Consider the following 23088-nt stretch of genomic DNA (forward strand, 5'->3'; position numbering starts at 1 on the left):
TCTTATATAGCACGTTCCCAATAGTGCATGCTGCACAAAGTACTTAACAATCTAAAATGCAACTAAAATAAATAAATGAACAACAGTGATGCAGTAAAATATAAAAGGGGGGAAAAATAAATAAAATAAAAACAACTAAAACAGACGGACTTTGACATTTGACCTTCTGATTTAATTGAAAAGTTTTACAAAGTTTAAAGTACTTGAAAATTATATCTAGAAACACTTTAGGAAGACTTTAGGTCTTTGTGCATCCTGTTTCCATTCAGACTTCCTCTCAGTTCTCTTCACCTCCGTGTTCTCTTTTCTCTTTATGATCTAACCGTTTTTTCCTCTTTGTGTTCTTGGTCTCAGAGGATAGTAGGCGGGCCCAGGTACGTACGGACTTAGCAACATCCCCCAAGAACCCGAAAAGGAGAGTCCTGGCCCCTAGCCCTGCCAGTGTAGCAGAAATGATGACGGATGATGATGGCAGCAGCAGCCGTTCTTCTCTGCGTGAGTAGCTTAATGTTGTTCGTGTGTAATTTACGTTGAGTAGGCTAACCACGTTATTACATTAATGGTGAACTAGCAAACACCGTAGTAGTTTGATGGCAGAAACTCCCTTCACCCTGGCCAAAAAGGATAAAATGACCAAAGAAAAAATGGAAAACAGTTAAACATGAGAGGTTTTTGGACAAAGTTTGTGTTTTTTTCATTGATTAAGCACTGCTTCCAGCCAAGAGTAATACCATATATGCCCTATAGCTGAAGAAAAGGCTCACATTGTTATCTTTTTACAAAAAACAGCTAAACATGAAAGGTTTTTGGACCAATTTTGTGTTCTCCATTCTTTAAGCACCGGTTCGAGCACCATTTAAGCACCGGCACCGTTTCAAAAGTACCGGTTTGGCACCGGTATCGGATAAAACCTAAACGATACCCATCCCTAATTATTGCTGTGAACTATTTAACATGTCCTCATTTCTTCTTTCTGTGCACAGTCGCCGTGGCAGAGGTTGGTGCGGAGAATGACCCGTTTTTTCACTACTGTCAGTGCTGATGACTCCTTAACTGCCCTGAAAGACATCTGTGAAGGCCTGGCACTTGGTTTCAAACTCACTAGCACCAAACAGGTATATCTATACTCAAATATACAAGATTTTTACATTTCCTGATAACACAGCCTTCCCTTCTGCATCTCATCATAACACAATTTTATTTTTTATAACACACCTTTTAGTTGACCGTGAGCTAGGGCTGTGCGATATGACCAAAATCTCATATCCCGATATTAAGACATCTATCGTCCGATAACGATATAAATTACAAAAATGTAACATTTCCTGTAAATTCTGTGAATGTCGGGCAGCTCGACTTGCGTGAAGTGTTTCTAGCTGGGCATTTTAACTGATGCATGAAACGATACATTTTTAGATATAAGTTGTAAGGGCCGCCGTTTTCTTTGTAAGTATTTATTACACAGCGTGCTGCGGAGAAAAGCCTGTTCTAACGTTTGAGTCTAAGGTTTATTTTTTAGCACCTGACGGCTCTTTTTTGCTTCTCATCCGTAAATACTCTGCATCTTTCACGTAATTCAGTTTATTTTGAAAAGTCTCAACAGGATCTTGAGCTTTATTGTGAAAGGTTTATGTGGAAAATAAACAAGCGGACACGCCGTGGTTTTACCGTCGTTGTTGCTAACGACAACGCATAAAAACAAGCGCTTGTCCGTCCATAGTGTGGTTATATTAAATATAAGAGAAAGAGAAAACTTTAAGAAATTAATATAGCCATTACTGTGGCCATCAAAATGATGAAAAAATATTGCCGTAAACAGTTTATTTTGCGACACCACGAAACATACGATAGCGTAAAATGAAACGATAGACGTTTTTATATCGTTATCCGATATATATCGTTATATCGAACAGCCCTACCGTGAGCACACTTGACAAATGCAATAATAAGCTCATCTTTAAAAATTCATTTGTTGGATATGAGTCAGAGAGTGCTGCTGGACTTCAGACTGTCTAAGGTAGGTTTTACCATTTTAAAAATGAATTGTATATTATTTCTAACACGACTTATCCCCTGCCTTCTGCACGTTCAGACATCTTAACCACTAAAGCTTGCAGTCCATGCAGTCTTGTGAAAAACGAAATTCAGATTCAGTAGCTACATGACTTTATCAGTGTCTCACATCATTGTGGAGGAATTTTGGCCCACTCTTCTTTACAGTACTGCTTCACTTTATTGAGGTTTGTTTATGCACAGTTCTCTTAAGGTCCCACCACAGCAATTCAGTCACGTTGAGGTCTGGACTTTGAGTGGAGCATTGCAAAACCTCTGTTGTAAATGTGCTGCTGTGCTTGGGATCGTTGTTCTGTTGCATGACCCAGTTTTGGCCAAGCTTAAGCTGTTGGCCAGATGGCCTCAGATCTGTCTCTAGAATACTTTGGTATACACAGAAAATCAGTGACCACAAGGTGCCCGGGTCCTGTGGCTGCAGAACAAGCCTGAATCTTTACAGCGCCACCACTGTGCTTGACATGTGGTCCTGTGTATTATAGTTAAACATAATTACCATTGTCTCATCTGTCCAAAGATTTCTTCCATTAGTCTTGTGGTGTATTTAGATGCAACTTTGAAAACCTAAGCTGTGCTGCCCGTTCTTTTTTTTTTTTATGTTAGGAAAAAGAAGGCAGCCCTTTCAAACAAGCCCTACTTGTAGAGCAGGGCGATATGACCAAAAATATTTATCACGATTGTGAGGGACCAAGCAGCCAAAGCATAGAGGACACAGGCAAAAAAGTATCTTCAAAAAGGGTTTTCTTTATTTTAACCCTCAAAAAATCCAAAATTAACAAAATTCAAAAACATACTTAGCAGGCCCGTAAAAGAGGTCAACTAAATATAACTCTACAAAAAGTATTTTCCAGAAACTCAAACAAAACAAAGTGAGACACAACTTAACTCACAAACTGACCTAATTACAAAGACACATGAGGGTAGCTTTTATAATGATTTGGCCAAACCATTTACACACAATGGGGGGAAAACAAACGCACACTAATATTAACTAAGCACAGAATAACCTGACTAAACCTAAAACACCCCTGTTCCTGGTAAGCCCATGGTTGGTCCTGCTGAGCAGGCATTTTGTCCCCAGAGTCCTCAGCCACGCCTTTTGCCCAGACAGGAAACAGCCACCGCCCAAACCCAGGTAACTCAAAGAGAGAAACATAATTAATATAACAAAACATTTTAGAAAAACCACACAATGTTACTATGTGCACGCCTCATAATACCAGTGTTAGGTTTAACAAAATGATTAATGAATTAACTTAATGAAGAAAAATGAACTGATTTACCCCTGTGTGGCTGATGCCATCACACACCCCCCCTCTTCAGGACTCTCGCTGGTACAGCGAGAGAGGAAGTCGGCGGTAACGTTGTTCTTCCCAGGAATGTGCTTGATGACGAACCGAAAAGGTTGCAGAGCAAGGTACCATCTTGTGATTCTTCCGTTCTTATCTTTCATCTTTTCCATCCACTGAAGTGCACTGTGATCCGTCTCCAGGGTGAATTCTCTTCCAAGAAGGTAGTACCTGAAGGAATCAAGGGCCTCCTTTTCCACTGTTGAATACCGAACCTCTCTTGGGAACAGCTTTCGGCTGATATAAGCAACAGGATGACGTTCTCCTTCCAAACCTTGAAGTAGCACTGCTCCCAGACCCCTATGAGATGCATCAGTTTGAAGGAAAAAGGGCTCATTAAAGTCTGGACTGTACAAAACTGGTTCACTACTCAGTGATTGACTGATGTCCTTGAAAGCTACTATAGCCTCCTCTGTCCAGTTAATCTGATTAGGACACTTGATGCCTATCAAGTCAGTTAGTGGAGCTGCCCTGGTGGAGAATTGTGGTATGAACCGACGTTAAAAGCCTGCCATGCCCAAAAAGGATCTTAGTTGCTTCCTTGTCTGTGGGAGAGGACAAGACTCAATGGCTTGGATCTTACTGACCTGAGGCTTGATCACCCCATTCCCAATCACATGGCCCAGGTATGCAGTCTCAGCAGAGGCAAAACACACTTAGAGGGGTTCACCGTCAACCCAGCAGCACCAAGACGGTCGAAGACAGCATGCAGATGTTCCAAGTGTTCCTCCCATGTGGTGCTGTAGATGACAATATCATCAAGATATGCAGATGCAAAGTCTGAGAGACCACATAGTACCTGATCCATTAACCTCTGAAAGGTTGCTGGAGCCCCATGCAGCCCGAATGGCATCACTGTAAATTGGAAGAGACCCCAAGGTGTTCGAAAGGCAGTCAACTTCTTTGATCGCTCCGTGAGTGGCACCTGCCAATATCCCTTGCACAGGTCAAGTGTGGTCAAGTACTTTTTGCCTTCCCCAGCCGTTCCAGCAAATCATCAATGCGTGGCGTGGGGTATGAGTCAAACAGTGATATTGAGTTTAGGTACCTGAAGTCTATACAGAACCTCATGCTTTCATCCTTCTTTGGCACCAGGACCACCGGATTACACCACTCACTCTTTGATGGCTCGATGATCCCCAAGGACAACATGAGGTCAATTTCCTTCTTCAGGGATGTCAGCAGACGTTCAGGGATCCTGTAGCTCAAACGCTTTACTGAGACACCCTCTTTAATGACAATGTCATGCTCAACAATATCTGTTCGGCCAGGATTCACTTTAAACACTTCAGGGTTGCATGCAGCTCTCACCTGAAGCTGTTTATCATCTGGCAGATGACTAAGGTCGAAATTTACCACATCAGCAGAAGGCAAGTATTGCTCACCAACCTCTTCTTCCTCTGGCACACCCCTTATGAGCATCACTTCTGCTGTCTTTTCAGGGCGCTGCACCCATTCCTTCAAAAGATTTATGTGCAGAACCCTACCGGAGCGTGGCTTCCCAGGGATGAACACTTGGTAAGTAGTGGACCCCAATTTCTTCTGAACCTCAAAGGGCCCTTGCCACTTAGCCAATAGCTTGTTGTTGTCAGTGGGGAGAAGCACCAACACCTTTTGTCCAGGACTAAAAGACCTCTGACGAGCTGCTCGGTCATACCAAAACTTCTGCTTCTGCTGGATTTTGGTCATATTTGACTGAGCAAGCTCACTCATTTTCTGCAGTCGCTCCCTCATCTGTACAACATAGGAAACAATGTTAACAGAGTCTGTCTTTTCCTTGCCTCCCTCCCAGATGTTTCTTAACAGGGCTAGAGGTCCTTGTACCTCATACCCATACAAAAGTTCGAACGGAGAGAAACCAGTGGAGGCTTGTGGCACTTCCCTGTAGGCAAAGAGAAGATAAGGAAGCCACTGATCCCAATCAGCACCATTCTCATCCACCACCTTTCGGAGCATCTGCTTCAGAGTCTGATTGAACCGTTCTGTTAGCCCATCAGTCTGAGGATGGTATGGGGTGGTCCTCAGGCTTCTAATGCCCAGCAGCTTGTACACCTGTTTTAATAAGTTGGACATGAAGTTACTCCCCTGATCAGTCAGTATTTCCTGTGGGAACCCTACTCTTGCGAAGAGCTGTACAAGGCAGATGGCTACTGATTTTGCCTTGATGGATTTCAGTGGGAAGACCTCTGGATATTTAGTTGCATAATCAGTGATTACAAGCATATAGCGATTCCCTGACTTACTCTTCTCAACGGGTCCAACAATATCCATTCCGAGGCGCTCAAATGGGGTACCAATAATAGGCAGTGGTTGGAGTGGAGCTTTGGAAGGAACTTTGGAGGATGTCATTTGGCACTGAGGACAGCTCTTACAAAAGTAGGCTACATCTCTGTGGAGGCCAGGCCAGAAAAAATGTTGTTTAATGCGAGCTGTGGTTTTGTGCTTACCCAGGTGGCCAGCCCAGGGAATAGAGTGTCCCAAATTAAGCACCGTTTCTCTAACTTCTTGGGGAACCACTAGCTTCAGAAGTGAGCCCACCTGATGGTAAAGTATGCCATTTTGCAAGACATAGTCACTTTTGTTAATGTCTACCTCCTCTACTTGGTCCTTGTCTACCGCTCGCTGAAAACAGGAAGCTAAACTAGGATCAGTTTTTTGCAATTCTATTATATTGCCAGGAATTTGAAGTCCCAAAGGCAAGTCTGGGTCAGTATGCACTTCTGGGTGTACTATAGTATGCTGGAACTTCTCCTGTCTCCTCTGTCTGCGACTTTTCCGAGGCTTCCCAGGTGCAGCTTCCCATTCCTCATTAAAAAATGGCAAGGCACTGAAAACTTCCGAGGTTTCATTTGATTTTTGAGCTTGGGCTCTAGTAACAGCCACATTGCATTGATGATTCTGGTCTGACTCCAATAAATCAAAAAGCACTGGAAAATCCCGTCCCAGAATAGCTGAATAAGGCAGGTTATCAACCACCCCAACATTTAAAAGGTAAGTCTGTCCATTCACCTTAATGTACATGTCAGCTGTTGAGTACATCTTCTCATCTCCATGCACACAACAAATGGGGATGGTATCACTAACACGGACAATATTGGGGGGCACAAAATCTCTGTGTATCAGTGTATGAGAACTGCCAGAATCAAGTAAAGTTGTTCCATTAGCTTCAATTTGTATCATTTTAACAGTCTGGTCACACTGGAGCCCATGTTCAACATGTAGACGTGGCATGAAACACATTTGAACCATCTTAGCTGAAGTTTTTGGGCACATTGGCTTTGTGTGGCCCTCTAACCCACAGAGGTAACAAAAGATCTTTTTGAATTTTTAATGGTCTGCCAGCAAACTGGTTCTCACCCACAGGAGTTTTATCAGCTGACACTGGCCTCTGATGGTACATCCGGTCTGATTTTGGGCCCTCCTTTGGCATTTTATTTGCATTACAGGTCCAAGGTTGTCCTTTCCTCCTGGCAGCTACAAACACTTCTGCCAGCTCAGCTGCCTTCGCTGCAGAAGACGGATTGTGCTCTCGAATCCAAACCTGTAGCTCAGGGGACAACATTCTCAAATATTGTTCAAGGATGATTATTTCACCAATTTCTTGGTTCGTTTTACCTTTTGGCTGAATCCATTTCCGTAAAGATCTTTAAGTCGAGCATACAACTCCTTAGGGTTCTCATCAAGCCTGACTTCCAGTGAACGGAATCGCTGCCTGTAGGTCTCAGGGTTAACATCATACTTGGACAAAATTGCAGCTTTCACTTTGTCATAGCTGAGAGAGTCATCAATATCCATATGAATGTATGCCCTCTTGCCTTGCCCGTTAGCAGTGGTATTAAACGAAAAACCCAGTCTGTTTTTTCCCAACGATATGCTAAGGCAATGCGTTCAAATGTGGTCAAAAATGCTCAATATCATCACTATCAGTCAACTTTTCCAGTCTGGGTTCATGCAATGAAAACTGACCTGATAATGACTGACTGGATTCAGCTTGAGCTTGAGGAGAACTAGAAATGTTAGGTAGCTCCCTTGACTCTGATGACTCTGTGGTAGGTAATGGTAGCTCAGGTACTGGTGATGTCCGAGACTGCACCTCTAACTGTAAAAGCTGGAACTGATGTTGCAATGCTTTGAATTTTTGTTCTTGTCGTGCAGTTACCTCTTCCTGCCTTGCTTCCCGAGCCTCCTGTTGACCCATATGAGCTTGCAATATTGACATCAGATCCGACAGAGATGGCTCCCTTTCTTCAACCTCAGTGCTCTCCACCATTTCAGAGACTCCAATTTCCTCCTCAGCATCAGCTTCCTTCTGAACAGTTACTCCTTTCTTCTTTTCCACTTTTCCTCCCGATGCATTTTCCTTTTTTCTGGGGTGAAAAACCTCAAAAATAAAAAAAAAAAACTGTGTCCTCAACTGGCTAATCCCACTGCTGCCACCAATTGTGAGGGACCAAGCAGCCAAAGCATAGAGGACACAGGCAAAAAAGTATCTTCAAAAGGGTTTTCTTTATTTTAACCCTCAAAAATCCAAAATTAACAAAATTCAAAAACATACTTAGCAGGCCCGTAAAGAGGTCAACTAAATATAACTCTACAAAAGTATTTTCCAGAAACTCAAACAAAACAAAGTGAGACACAACTTAACTCACAAACTGACCTAATTACAAAGACACATGAGGGTAGCTTTTATAATGATTTGGCCAAACCATTTACACACAATGGGGGGAAAACAAACGCACACTAATATTAACTAAGCACAGAATAACCTGACTAAACCTAAAACACCCCTGTTCCTGGTAAGCCCATGGTTGGTCCTGCTGAGCAGGCATTTTGTCCCCAGAGTCCTCAGCCACGCCTTTTGCCCAGACAGGAAACAGCCACCGCCCAAACCCAGGTAACTCAAAGAGAGAAACATAATTAATATAACAAAACATTTTAGAAAAACCACACAATGTTACTATGTGCGCGCCTCATAATACCAGTGTTAGGTTTAACAAAATGATTAATGAATTAACTTAATGAAGAAAACTGCAAAGCAAACTAATAAAGCGAAAAATGAACTGATTTACCCCTGTGTGGCTGATGCCATCACAACGATATACATTTGAAAATTTGCGATAACGATATAACTGACGATATAGTTGACACTAGACAAAATACTCCTCAGCTTTATTAGTGCAAAAAACCCCATCAATGTATTTTCACTTAAACAAGCAGCTGTTTTTTATGTGCATTAAAGTTACATAAAAATGTAACAGTGCAAATTCCTTGCTGACCGTTTAACCAAAAGGCATTTCCAGTGGAAATTGGCGACATATCCTCAGCATAACCATGTATAATATCCACAGAACTTAAAAAGAGGTTATACACACACAACACGGTAATATTATGTTGAAGCACAGTAGGTATCACTCTGCGAGGCTCCTGCCTACGATAGCCGTAATGCTCCGATGATCCATCAAGCGGTGCTTGTTCGTAGATTAGCAAAGTCGTACTGAAACATTTGACAGATTTTCGAGTGCCGTGTACCACATAAAATCGTTTCGAGGTCAGTAAATACAACCAGAATTCATACATAAGGCACACGATTATATGATGATGATTATAAGGGGCACTGTCCATTTTTTAGAAAAGTCAAAGGATTGATTTTAAGTATTTTCCAAAATTTTCCTCTCGTTGCCCAAAATTACACCGGTATTACCGTGAACGGTATGATATGGCCCAGCCCTACCTACTTGTTCAGTCTTTTTCAACTAGAACTTTTTCTAAATGATTGTTTAACATTTAGCATGCAACCTGAGTCCTGTAGAGTCTGAGATATAGCTCTTACTTGCAGTAAAGATGCAGTTTGTGTTTTGCAGGACTGCATGGAGTCCTTTTGAAAGCTTTCTATTCCATATGACTTTACAACAAACATTGTGACTTGTGCTTTTGAACTTGGACAATGGAAGACATGAAGATCATTTTCTTTTCCCCAGACTGGTGGAAATTTGGTTTCAGCTGTCTACCCACCACATCACCCCTATCCTGAAGCAGCTTCACTGGCTCCCGGTTAAACTTCGCATTAATTTTAAAATACTTGTTTATACATTTAAGGCTATTCATTCTCTCTCCCCACCATATCGTTCTGGTTTGGTACAGATCTCCATCCCATCCCAGTGCCTCAGATCCTCCTCTTCTCTTTTTCTTTCTGTTCCTTCCTTTTGTCTTATTACCATTGGGAGCAGGGCTTTTAGGCTACGTTCACACTGCAGGCGAAAGTGCATCAAATCCGATTTTTTTGACCCTATGCGACCCATATTCGATCATGGTATGACAGTGTGAACGGGACAAATCCGATCTGGGTCACTTTCGTATGTGGTACTGAATCCAATACATATCCGATGTTTTAGAAAGCGACTGCTGTTTGAACGGTCATGTTGCATTAAATCCGTCTTTTACGTCACTGACACAAGACAGACGCCAATTATCAGCGCCGGAGAAGACATCGCGAATGCTTCCTGGACATCCAGTGTAGATGGTAGTGAAACTGTTGGGAAGACAACGTTGGAGAAATGTGAACATTTTATTTGTAGTATAATCTGCAGGTTCTGACAACTATCCTTTGAAGCACCGCTCCTCTAAAACAGCAATAAGGATAATTATCAGGTTATTTACATTATTATGTAAATAACAAAATAACTTAAAGCAAAAATTGGAAAACGTAAAGTCCGAAGTCTTTATATTAAGGGCCATCAGTCAAACAATGTTGTTCGTGTGACATCTTCTTTTGCGCATGCGGGCCGCTTTTAGCGTTCACACTAGAGCGCGTTTGCTGTCGCATTTTATTTGTAGTGTGAACAAGCAGACCAGAAAATCGGATTTGATCAAAAAATCGGAATTGGGCATTAAGACCTGCCGTGTGAACGTAGCTTAGTCGCTCTGCCCCTCGACTTTGAAATTCCCTACCCTCTAACCTCAGAAACATCACTTCATTCCCTCTTTAAGTCCACCCTCAAAACCCACCTGTACAAGATAACCTACTCTATATAACTTCCCATGCTCTTAAACTTGTATAGTGTCCTTGGGTGATTTGAAAGGCGCTTTTAAATAAAATGTATTCATTATTATTATTATTATTATTATTATTATTATCAGAGCACTTAGACACACTGCTTATATTGTTTGTCTGAGTGGAACTTGTTAGTGTATATTACCCCTAATATTCATCCCTTTGTGTCTGTAAAACAATACTGTTTTTAATGATACCCATAGGTAAACAGACGTGGGCATATAGGGCTTAGATTGTAGCCTATATTCATGTAAAATATCTGTAAAACTTAACTCTGTCTGTATATCTATATAGATGTAGGGATGCAGTCATCCTTCTTGGTCAGTTGGTTTCACTCATGTTTGTTTAAAACATGCTTACTGAAAAGACGAACTGTAGCAGAGAAACCCATTGGTCTGAGTCACCTAATGAACAGGTCTAAGAGTACAATGTCCTCAGTGTATGAGTGCACTTTCATCAAATCAAGACGGTTGTGTGTGTTGTGTGTGTTTCCAGGGTGATGGTTTGGAGTTCAAGCGTCTCTTTGTGAAGATCAAACACAAGCTCGGTGACATAATCAGCACTCAGAAGATTTTGGTCCCCATCTAGTGAGCAGATCTACACACTCTCTACTGTGGACTGTAGAGAGGCAAACCTGTGTATATATTTACTTGTTTTGTTGCTGTTTTTCATGTGTTCTGCTGTTTTGTTTTTTTGCTTTTCTATCATTGTGTTAGAGTTGAGGTGAAGTCTGACTCTTCTTAGTAAATAGGTGTGTGTGTGTGTGTGTGTGTGTGTGTGTGTGTGTGTTAGAGTATGTCTACATTGTCATTTGTGTTTCTGCTATTAAAGACTGATGAGTTCTGATTATGTTTAAACAGTCCAAAGTCTTGAATAAATTATTAAAAGACCAAAGTTGTGCGCTGAGTATTTTGATAAATTCACAGTTGCTTTGCTGTTATCCATGAAAATCAAGTACACAGTACTGGAGTTACACCTCATTGCTTTACACTTTGTTAGGTGCTAGTTTGCTAGTCTTACCTTAAGGCTACCACGGCCTAGAATAACTGAGGATCTACACAGACGTAAGTGTTATTTATTGAAACCTATGCAAACATAAATAGAAATATAGAGTATAAGGCAATGTTTTCGGGCGAGAATGCAACTGTGTAAATTACAAATATCTGCTCAGTTTATCAAGACACAACATATTTTCAAAAGCGTTCTGACGTTTTCGGAGATGTCTGTTGCCCACCAGCTCGATAGCTAGCCGGGGTGCTAGGCTCACTAGAGCCCGTGAGAACACCGGACTACCGGCAAATCATTTTCAAACCCACCGCCGTCTTTCACTACTCAGGTTAAACATGATATACAAGTCACTTAGATAACTTAAAAATGTTATTGTTCGGCTTTTTTCAGTATTTTATTTCTTCCTGAGTAAATCGGTTTGGCTGAGATTAAAGTTCTAGTTTTTATACAGCTGAATAAACGTCAAGCAGACAACTGATTATCAGAACTGTGAGATGCTCCAGAATATACTCCGGTGTCCTGTTATATTTTAGATAGCAAGGCGCAGACAGCTGAGTTTATTAAACTTAACTGAAACAATCTGCAAATTTCATTAAAATTTAATAAACTATAATTTTGTCTTTATTTTTAGTTAGCACATACCTTAAACACTTAAAGCTGTAAGTTAATGATAGTTATATAAGAGCAGATGCATGCTGGTGCAATAAACTGTACGTTTTACGTCCAATGGATGCATGATCTGATTAGCCGACTAATTGCAAAAATAATCGGTCACTGGTCGACTATCAAAATAATCGTTTGTGGCAGCCCTAATTCTAACAAGTCAATATTTGGTATGACCACCTTTATTCTCCAACACAGCCTGAACTCTCAAGGCTTTCGTGTAATTTCGTGTAATTAGTCTTTAGGAATGTTTCTCCAGGCTTCTTGAAGGAAATTCAAACCTCTTCGTTATATGTTGACTGTGTTTTATTCGGATCTCTGTCAACATGATTCCACACTGCTTCAATAATATAAAGATACAGGTCTGGGGAAGCCAATTCGTGACTGATAGTGTTCCACTGTGTGTTTTTTCTGTTTATGTAAGCTTTTATTATACTGGCAGTGTGTTTGGGATCATTGTCCTTCTGAAAAGTTGTTGCCAATGAGATGCTTTATAGATCATGTTGCATGTTGGATCTAAACAGTAGTACTTTGCTCATCATAATTTCATCGGTTTAGAAAAGCTCCGACACCACAGGCTGAAATGCTGCTCAGACCACGACTGAGCTTCCATGGTGTTTTACAGATGGCTGTAGACCCTCACTGTTGTACCTCTCTCCTGACCTCCTCTGTATGTATTGATGACAATTTCAGTAAAACATGACAAATTTGGATTCGTGACTCCATAAGAACTGTTACCACTGATTTTCAGTCCAGTTCTTGTGTATTTTGGCATACCTCAGTCTATTCTCCCAGTTTTCCTTCTTTAAGAATGGCTTTTTGACAGCCACGCTTCAGATGACACATTTCTGATCAAGTCTGATCTCTTGGTCCTGTTTCAGGTCTTTGCTGGATTTGTTCATGGACACGACTTTCAGATACATTTGCTATAAATGGCCTTTAGGCCTGCCACTTCTCTTGTCCATTTTTTCACAGTTTGAAATAAAGAAATTTGAACAAATGTTTTCGTGAAAATCTGATATTAACAAGGTGCCCAAAGACATGATTTCAAACTGACTCTTTGCTGTGTTTGATGTCACATGTGACACAACAGTGAGCTTTCTTATCAGTGTTAAAAACATTTATGTGAAAATGCTCAGGTACAAGGACTGGACTGAAAATGAGTGAAAAAGTAGCCAATGTCCAAAGAAAAACCCATCAGAAAGCCTGAAGATGTATTGCTGTCTCCTTGGAAGCAAAATATGAAGAAATGGGAGATGGCTCAAGACCTTTGCGCTTTTCCAGCTGGATGGGTCGGATATATGACTATGAGCCTGTCGCCTTGACAGTGATGATGACGCTGACTGGCTCATTGTCGTCTCCAGGGGGAGGGGCTTGGCTGGTGGGTGTTAGGGTGGCACTCATAGGTGAAGAAGTGAGGGGTGAAGATGCCCGGGGTAAAGCCATGGCTGGACCTGCAAAACAAAGTTCAGCAGATAAGACAGATGTGCATTACGATTTTTAGTTGGTAGGGTTTTGATAATCGATTTATTAATTAAAATCGATTCTGGCTTGGATAATGTGATATTGATTCATTAAAATCCTGAATCGATTTTTCAATATAAATTTATTTTGCCCAAAACGCCAGCATCTGAGGTTAAACCTCACAAAATTTCAACAACCACCAAACAGCTAAAACAGTAAATGAGAGCAGGAACACGGATTCTGCACAAAGACATAAACACAAAGTGCGGACCTGCCGACGGATCAGAATCAGTGAGATGTCGCCTTTCTCACCAAACGGCAGACGGTCGGGGCTTAAAGCCGACAGCTCGCTGATTCTGATGTTTCGACGGGTCCGCGCTTTATGTTTAAGCCCTTTTTGCGCTGATTCTAAGGCTGTTAGTTTTATCTCTCTCCACACAATATTGACCGAACCAGCAGCAAAAGAAGATCCAAACTACGCTTCACTTAAACATCGTCATGAATTCCCTCTGTCTTTTACTGTTTTGCTTGGACCACAATAAAAACAACGTCATGCGCAGCTCTCTCTCTGTACTTCAAGAACAGTTTCCCCATCTAAAAATCTGTTTTCTGCATTATTCGCTTGCTTGTTACGCACAAGTCTACCGTTGTTTACAGCGCTGTCAGCCGCTGTTTTTTTCTTCTTTTACTTACTTCCGAAAAGAAAACCTAATTTCTGCCGTTCAATACGGAACAAATTTAAACTTTTTAAAATTCTACAAAATGCAAAACGTTTAGCCGTGTCTCTAATAAAACGTCTGTAACTTTAGAGGTAATGTTCATATGTTGATTAATGGTTTTCTTTCGTTTTTGATGTACTGCAGAATTTTCTTTATAAAATCCCAGGCCAGGAAAATCACCTTCATGTTTTTCTGTGTTTTATCTTCAGCTACTTTGACACAAAGGCATCTGGTGTGACGCTTACACCTTTGATAAAGTCTTGCGAGTGTCAGCTTCCTTTTTATAGATACAAAAATATATAAATGTACTGATCTGAATTATAATATTTCTGACTGTCTGAGGCAAAATTTCCCAGATTCAAATCGAATCGATTCGGGACCTTGTGAATCGGAATCAAATCGATTCTAGAAATCAGTGACGATACCCAGCCCTAATTTTTAGGCCTGCTGACGGTTGAAACATCTGCTTAGAGATATTCCGTCACTTCCATGTGGGCCATCAGCAACGTTCTATATGGGTCTATGTGTATTTATAGGTGTATGGTCACTTAGGGTAGCTCATCTTGCCTAGGCTGGATGATCCACCAATCTCCTCTATTCTTCCCTCTGACCTGTTGACCACTTCATCCTCTGGGAAGTTGATGTTTTCCCTTGACTGGCTGTGCTGCCTGGAAGCAGGAAATGATAAAACGCCATGTCTGTAGCAATAACTGCAAACAGGAAATCATTAATTCTTGGTTTTATAGACATATATCTAGATACTCACCTGCCAAATAACAAGTCATGTAGTCCTGGTGGAAAGAAGACAACATTAACATCACAGTGATTTTTAACAGATCAGCAGGATATTGGTACTCATGTGCGGTGGACTCACTAGGGTTGTTGTTGCGGTTGCGGATTATGTACATGAGCAGCAGAACCGTAAGAATGGCTGCAAAGAGCATCCCACCAATAGCTGCTCCAATCACAGCAGGGTACACGTTGTAGCGTGGTTCAGCTGCAACACATCACAGTTACAGATCGCAAAACAGTTCAAATCTGTCAGAACCAGTGTTGGTCAAGTTACTTGAAAAAAGTAATCAGTTACTAATTACTGATTACGTCCCCCCAAAAGTAATCCCATTACTTTACTAATTACTTATTTTCAAAAGTATTAATTACTTAGTTGCTTAGTTACTTTTTAAAAACACGATTTACAACCTGAATAGGTGATAAAGCAATAGATCTTTTAAGCAAAAACTTAATTATATGCAACATTCTCTGACTGGAAGAAATTTGTTTAACATTTAAACATATTTTCTGCACTTTCCAGCATATAAAATAAAATATTTTTTTGTGTTTACACTCACTCTTTCAAATAGATGAAAGTAAAACAGCAGAAAATAAATAAAATCAAAGACTAGCGGTCCTGTTGCTCTATTTTCACCTGTAAAGCAGGAGTGGATTAGGCAGAGGTTTACCCTGGTGCAGGTGTGCCGCAGCGGTCAGTGGAAGAATCCGCGAGTTTCTCTGTGAATTTCCCATTGCAGTCGTAGCGCACTCGGCGCTTGCTTGGAAGTTTACGGGGGTTTTTTCGCTGTAAAAAGAAGTTTTCTTCCCACGCACACCGGACACTAATGTTTTTGTCACTTTTTATGGAATCAAACTCAAAATAAGGTCAGTACTTCCACGCTTTAAACGCTGCACGCTCATACTCTCTCCCGCACTGTCCATTGTTGATCTGAACACAGCTGTTGTCACCAACGTCGCACTCACTTAAGTCACTGTCATGAGACATTCTCACAAAAAATCACGGTTTTAGTAACGCAGTAACGCAGCGTTCCTACGTGAAAGTAACGGTAAGCTAATTACCGTTACTGCAATAGTAATCCCTTACATTACTTGTTACTTGAAAAAAGTAATCAGATTACAGTAACGCGTTACAAGTAACTGCCCATCTGTGGTCAGAACACCACTGCTACATCCAGGAGGTCAAGTGGTTCTCAACCCAGGTCAGTGTATGTCATGACTTGAAAACATCACTTTACTATTATTCTGTAAATAAATGTTGCTTAGGTTCTTCTTTAAAATGAGCTCTGTTGAACTGAACAACGTGGATTCATTCATTTATTCATACAAGGGTTGAAAACCACTGAACCATCCTACCATGTTACAGTTCTAGTCAGATGTTTACATCTACTCATCAGGGGCATGAATCTCATGATAAATTAAGAGTTTTAATGATTTATTTGAACTGTTCTTTTTTTCAGGGTGGAATGATTGTACAGCATACATCTTTAATGACTAAAATAAAACCAAGAATTGGGTGCACAATTTTCTTTTTTTTGTAATCAACAGAGAATAGAAATTAGCCTTTGTTAGCCTGCTTCATCTGCATTTTCAACCATGTAGCTGCTGATTAATGATGAAAATAAAGAATTTGGAGGTAGTCCTCCTTCTTCATTATTCCACCCACTTCATGCACTTTATGTGCCAGTGCCATCGGCAACAACACAGCCCCACAATATGATGCTACCACCACCATGCTTGACGCCTGGCCAAACATACCTCTTAGTCATTGTGGTCAAATAGTTCACTTTAGTGTGGACAGTGATACTGGTGTTCCAGCAGTTTCTAGTTAATGGGAGGCTTGACCCTTGTTGGTTCCTAGGTTGTTCCTAAACATCATAACAAATTTCCTCTGGTCTGAGGGTGACCGTTTGGGTTTTCTTTGCGTCTGTTACCGGCACCAGACCTAGGGGAATCTGGACCGGCAGCAAGCGGCACACAGGTTAGAGAGCACTGCATAGCCAAGTATGAGCAAACTGTGGATTAATAGAGAGGACACCGAAGTTAGTGTCTTGCTCAGGCCGGAGCTGATTTATTTCTGAGCTGTGCATGCGCAGAGCCTATAGCTAGAGTCTCTCTGGTAGTTCCAGAGCAGTGCAAGAGCACCATCCACTGGCATAATGAGATATAACTTTGGTCTGGCAACGCATAACAATGTCAAAATAAGTCACAATAATAAACAAAAAATAAGGGGTTAATTGGTTTTCTTACCAAAATAATCATTTAGCTTTTTCCAACCTGCTACACGTCTTTGGCAAAGTGGAGGCACATCAGAATAACTTGTACTTATGCACTCTTGTTTGAACCAATGATCTTAGAATCTGTTTTAGAAATGGCTCTAAGAGACTTTCCCATCTGCAAATCTCTTCACTGTCCAACCTTCTGCTTCCTGGTTGTCCACCACCCACTCCAACTCCACCTCATTACGCTGTCGACTGGTGTACATCACTCTGACCAGGGTTGGGTGGCATGGGGTTCTCTACAGAGATAACACAAACAGAAATATCCCCATCTGTATGACTTCTGTGTGATGACCACTTGTAACATTTTATATAGCTCATCAACTTTCATGCTGACTGTAACTTTATTGGCAGTAATTGTACAAACATCAGAGGTGTTATAGTGTTCTGATCTTACACTCAGCAAGAAAGTAATTTAGAATTAAATATAGATTGTGTGGATTTAGAGAAAATCCCAAATAAATTCCACTTTTTGCTCCCAGTTACCATGAGATTCATGCCCCCTGTGTGTTTATGTCTCCATAACCGTGTGACATTGCTGTCTTTAGTATTCTTGCATTTAGTATTTGCCTTTATTTTGGATCCTCACCGTCGGACAATCAGCTTGAAGCAGCAGACGCCTGTCACTGTCAGCAGCAGCAGAATGAGGGGAATGGTGGGAATGATGATGTAAACCAAATTCAGAACTAAATAAAAGACAACAAAGATACAGATTTAGTAATTGTCGTGTAGGTCTAAATTTGTCCCATTTTTTCACAAATGATTGAAATGTTTATCATCGTGACCTGTTTGGTTGTGGTTGTGATCATTTGGATTCCACGGCACCACGGGTGAAGGGAAGACATCTGTAATGAAAGCTATCAGTCTCTAAACATTCAAAATGTCAACATCAGCCTAAAAGCCAATACCAAATTTTTTTTACCTGTTTGAGTGGAGTTAGGTGAAGGAGAAGGATCCAGTGGCTCCTCTGGGGAGAAAAAAAATGAATTCAGCAGTAACAACAATTTCAAACAAAAATTAAATGACCTCTGAGTAATACCTGCAGTGTATTTGCAGATGAAGTTGTTCTTGGTTTCACAATTGCTGTCGTTCCACTGGAACATGTAGAGCGCACACCTCATAACCACACGATGGCTCATCCCAGTGCCAGTTCCTATACAGACGCACACAAAGCAACCACTGTCTCAAAGATGCTTTAAAGCCGAGGTAGGCAACATATTTTTGGCATCACTGGAGAAAAAAAAATCTATAATGACTTTTCAGGGTATTGTAAAGTAACGTGAGAGGTAACTAGTGTCCCTTCGACCTCGTTCAGCTCTGCTGGCCCGCTGCTGATTTTTAATAATAAAAGGTAGCATTGACACTAACACATTGTAAGTCTTTGAGCAGATCAGACAAACCTGTCTTCTCACACAGACTGTATAAAGAGATGGACGCAGCCACTCAATCAGCTGATTAGTGAGTCGTGTTAAGAAGCTATGAGTGTTTGCACCACCACAAATTTGGTCATTTAAATTCAAATGTGCAGGGGAGGTGCACACACTTATTCTCTAACTACGCAAACAACAAACGTAGCTTCATGTTTGTCATAACTTCATGTTTTATTTAACACTACCTAAAACTGCCGATTTAGTCATGCATAAAGTATTTTCTGAGGACACAAAGCCAGCTAGAGGCTGTTTTCTCATAGATTTCTACGCAAGTATTAATAAGATGGTTCAACCCCTACAGGCCGTTAAAAAGAATTCAGCTAAAATCTCTACAAGCTACATCCATCTTTTTTCTTTTCTCATCTGGTGGAAATGAACCAGGGGCAGTTTTTTTTTTTTTTACATCACTGCTTTAAAATTCACTTTTCACTCACTGACTCTCCGTTCCCACCTAAATGTGGACTTGCTACCATCCAGCCAGTAATACTGGGAAGAGCAGTCCAAGTTGCTATCCTCGCCTCCATGGTTTCGGCGGAGACCTATCCAGAAGTCTCCATCAGTTGGGCGGAGCTCTGTGATGAGCTGCTCTATGATCTTCTGCTCGGACTCAGACTCCACGCTCAGGAGCTGACCCCCGTCCCGTCTGCAGGCGCGTTCTGCCTCCATGTAGTTCAGCTTACGGCGGAGCTCGGAGAAGTAGGCCAGCTTATAGCATGGCTTCCCTTTTCCTGCCTTGCACACGCGCTGGCCTATAACACACACACACACACACACACACACACACCATTGTTCATGCTGGATATAAACTGAATTGGCTTCACATTTGCATTTACTAAATAGTCTGTATTACACTAACAAATAAATTACTTTGTAATAGTAAATATGGGGAAACTGCAAAAATACACTTAGTTATACATTATTATAAAGTGTTTCAGTTTCAGTAGAAGTACAGTGCTTACCTCTGGCTTCAAATATATCTGCTTCAGGAGCCAAAAGTTCAGCACACAATCAGATATTCAGCACATGAGGAAGCAAAAATAGATCCACACTTAAATCAAGCAGACGTATCTTTGCAGCATTTTTGTGTGTGAGTGCGTCTTACCTGTTATGAGGCTTGTGGCTGTTGATGGATCAAAGCAGAAAAGCAGCAGGTGATAAAGGATTGTCTGCAGGTCCATCTTTGTTGTCTTTTCTCTAACCACAAAATCTTGTATTACAGTTTAGTCTTTTTCATTCTGCTGTCCATTCATGTGCCGGGTCAACAGAGGGGTTCACGTGAAAGCAGATAACGGCCGCCTATACCAAAAGAGGTGAGCTTCAGCTTTAGGTGTATGAAAATGCTATAAAAAGAGGCTAAAATTAAAAAAATAAAGCTTAAGAAGTACGAGAGCGTCTCGGCTCCAGTTCTTTCTGTTGAAAACAGGGCATGCGTGAGACAGGAGGAGGAGGAGGAGCAGGGAGAAGAGGAGGAAGGGCTGCATGTTTGGGAGGGGGCTGTAATCTGTTAAGAGCAGTCTTAATGATTGGGAGAAGAGGCTGCATCGATCGCAAGACATCTAATCATGCAAGTGCTTCTCATCGTAAATGCTGACAAGAGGCAGATTTCACTCCTTCCTTTATTACTTAAGCTTCGGATATTATCATTACAAAAGTGTTACATGAAAATGATCCTCTCTAACTCAATCAGGGATATTTTAAGATATTCTCTCAAGTCCACTTTGCAGCATTCTTGCGGATTGTTTCTCGTTACAAAGCAAGACGGAGCCAAACACAGCAGACACGTACAACCAGCAGGCAAGCCCTACAACACATTTAGGCCTTTATTATTAAAATCTCTTTTATTAGGTCTTGTCTGTGCATTGGTGAGACTGAAGTGTACAGCTCAGGGAATATCAACAACTTCACGACTGTTTTCAAGATTTAACGAGGCATGGTAAGCAAAGTCAACCCCACCCCCCAAATAACCCCTGTAATCATGAAGGAGTGCATCTTTCATGATAATAAAGACCATTTAATGTCTTTAAGTAGTTAACACTTTAACTCCTTTAAAGTCACATGCAACATGCTGTCCAGTGTGAAAACTAGCATCCTGTAACCACCACTGCTGTTATCTGCAACCAAAGTGAGAGACAGAAGCCAACAAGGGGCTGTAGGTGTCTATTACAATCAAGCACTGACTGGGCAGTGACTCGGTTTAATCAGAAAAAGCACTACGGGAGTCAAAGACCTTTGCCTGTCTGCTATTATGGAAGCTTTTCCCTAAAAGAATTTGGGTTATGATTTCAAAATTTTGCCTTAATAATTTGATCTATTGTTTTGGTCATTTTCATGTGTGTCATCTTCACCGTTTTTAAGACATATAACTTTTGGGGGGTCTGTGATATCTTTTCTTCCTCCTCCATCTGTCTTTAATGTTCTTGAATTTAGTGATTAAAAGGCTTCATGCTGCCTCATTATAAGTAGCTTGCTGCCAGAGGCGTAGCTTTGTAAATGTTTTAGTGTTAAAAATATTTTTGTATAACAAAATCGTTGTGTGTTTTGATGATTTCCCTGCTAAAGATAGTGCCGATTATAAACTGCTGAGTTATATGAATTGTTCATGCACTCTTTAGTGGTTAAGAACATTTGTGTAATTAACCGAGGGTCCCCATGTCAAATACTCAGTGCAGCACTCAATTTGAACACTTATATATATTTTACACACTAAGGAACTAAGGGATTGTAGCTTCTTTCAGTGCCAGCTCTCTGTACACACTGTTATGTAGATCTACAACACTATGCGTGCATATTTTCCTTGGTGTACTATGGATATTAGCTCATATCTCACCACTCCTCCCTTTTCAAAGTGGAATAACTTTGCTTTGAAAAAAACAAAACAAGTTCATAATCTTAAACTTCAGATTAGTTTCAATTAGTCCAAAACCAGTGGGTGATGTTACAGTGATTATGTCCATCTTTTGAATACAGGTTGTGGTTTCTAGCCCAAGAATGTTAACGGTGGTAGTTAGTGGCAAAGCAGTTCAGCCACTAACCAGAAGGTCAGTCACTAACCAGAACATCAGTGGTTCGATCCCAGACTGCTCCAAGCTGCATGCCAAATATCCTTGGGCAAGATACTAACCCCATGTTTGCCTACTGGTGGTGGTCAGAGGGCCCGGTGGCGCCAGTGTCCGGCAGCCTCGCCTCTGTCAGTGCGCCCCAGGGCAGCTGTGGCCACAATGTAGCTTGCCATCACCAGTGTGTGAATATGTGTGTGAATGGGTGAATGACTGAATGTAGTGTAAAGCGCTTTGGGGTCCTTAGGGACTGAGTAAAGCGCTATACAAATGCAGGGCATTTACCATTTGTGTGCTAGCTTTGAATAAGGAGCCAGGGCGGGGGCAGCGAGGCCGAATACTGTCCTCATGCATGCTGCGCTATCTAAACACAGCTAATCAGTTTAGTTGTAGACTGATTTCAGTCAGGGGCTCAGCTTTGTTTAAACTGAAGGAGGAGTACGAGACGTTTGCATTACCCTGACGGTCTGAACGATAAAAGAGAAGACAGAGGGGTTATAGGGTCCTCAAGAGGGATTCAATAAGGAATGGGCCTTGGTTTAAATTTCCTTCTTGTTTATAGCATCTGAGACCAGAAGAGGGTTTCATTAAATTAAGCCTCTCTTCCTCAATCTTCCTCTCACATATTCCCTCTTTCTCTGCCTCCACCCTCTCCACCATTTAGTTAAAGGGAAACCAGATGAACGAGGATGGCTCTATCAGCAGAGCTGAGTGTCCATAAAAGAGTTTTGATGAAACTTTTTTAATAGCTGAAGTAATTCTTTTAGTCACTCATTTTGTTAGTCTAGTTTTGGAAATCGGTTTGAGGGAAGGAAAGCGCTACCATTAACCAAACTGTGTGCTAGCCGTGTGATAGATCTCTGTCCATATCTACAAAGAAACAAAAAGCATCCTGCTTATTAAAAAAAGAGCTCTCTCTTATTTTATTACCAAGCAGCATCACTGTGTATATGCTATCCTTCTTATTATTGTGGCTTCATAGACAGAGCGTTACAGTTCAGGCGAGATTTAAAGGCTTGTCTGAAATAATTTTATTATTATGCTAATTTATACAGAGGGCCCTGTGATCTGTATCACACATAATGTTAGAGTTTTGGGGAAATGTTGAGATTTGGAGGTGCAAAAATGTTTTTGCAGATATGTCTGTAAATATAAAGATCAAGCCAATCACTAATAATGCAAGAACTTAAGTGTTTGAAATTAGAAATGA

At 41.0% G+C, this 23088-nt stretch overlaps 2 protein-coding genes across 2 annotated transcripts; one reads left to right on the forward strand and one right to left on the reverse strand.

Annotated features, from left to right (window-relative positions):
- The first annotated feature begins 436 nt into the window (after positions 1 to 436).
- LOC120442241 (serine/threonine-protein kinase Chk1-like) lies at positions 437 to 11364 on the forward strand. The gene is made up of 3 exons (XM_039618215.1): positions 437 to 495; positions 984 to 1115; positions 10966 to 11364. Exons 1-3 carry the CDS (start codon positions 463 to 465, stop codon positions 11056 to 11058), a joined length of 258 nt encoding a protein of 85 aa, XP_039474149.1. The 5' UTR covers positions 437 to 462; the 3' UTR covers positions 11059 to 11364.
- Positions 11365 to 16634: 5270 nt separating this feature from the next.
- Positions 16635 to 19941, reverse strand: LOC116317346 (layilin-like). Its single transcript, XM_039618214.1, has 8 exons — positions 19925 to 19941; positions 19782 to 19802; positions 19274 to 19571; positions 18432 to 18545; positions 18315 to 18359; positions 18178 to 18237; positions 17982 to 18078; positions 16635 to 17631 (listed from the first exon to the last, which is right to left on the reverse strand). The coding sequence occupies exons 3-8, from the start codon at positions 19344 to 19346 to the stop codon at positions 17598 to 17600; spliced, it is 423 nt and encodes a 140-aa protein (XP_039474148.1). The 5' UTR covers positions 19347 to 19571; positions 19782 to 19802; positions 19925 to 19941; the 3' UTR covers positions 16635 to 17597.
- Between the last annotated feature and the right edge of the window lie 3147 nt (positions 19942 to 23088).

Source organism: Oreochromis aureus, linkage group 10 (assembly GCF_013358895.1).
Source record: "Oreochromis aureus strain Israel breed Guangdong linkage group 10, ZZ_aureus, whole genome shotgun sequence".
NCBI classification, from domain to species: domain Eukaryota; kingdom Metazoa; phylum Chordata; class Actinopteri; order Cichliformes; family Cichlidae; genus Oreochromis; species Oreochromis aureus.

Excerpts from the sequence above, each read along its gene's own strand:
- LOC120442241 (XM_039618215.1), top strand. The coding sequence starts at position 463 with ATGATGATGGCAGCAGCAGCCGTTCTTCTCTGC. Across the intron at positions 496-983 it reads CAGCAGCCGTTCTTCTCTGC|TCGCCGTGGCAGAGGTTGGT; the intron begins GTGAGTAGCTTA and ends TTCTGTGCACAG. Across the intron at positions 1,116-10,965 it reads AACTCACTAGCACCAAACAG|GGTGATGGTTTGGAGTTCAA; the intron begins GTATATCTATAC and ends GTGTGTTTCCAG.
- LOC116317346 (XM_039618214.1), bottom strand. The coding sequence starts at position 19,346 with ATGGAGGCGAGGATAGCAACTTGGACTGCTCTTCCCAGTATTACTGGC. Across the intron at positions 18,238-18,314 it reads ACCTAACTCCACTCAAACAG|ATGTCTTCCCTTCACCCGTG; the intron begins GTAAAAAAAATT and ends CTTTCATTACAG. Across the intron at positions 17,632-17,981 it reads TTCAAGCTGATTGTCCGACG|AGAACCCCATGCCACCCAAC; the intron begins GTGAGGATCCAA and ends TTATCTCTGTAG.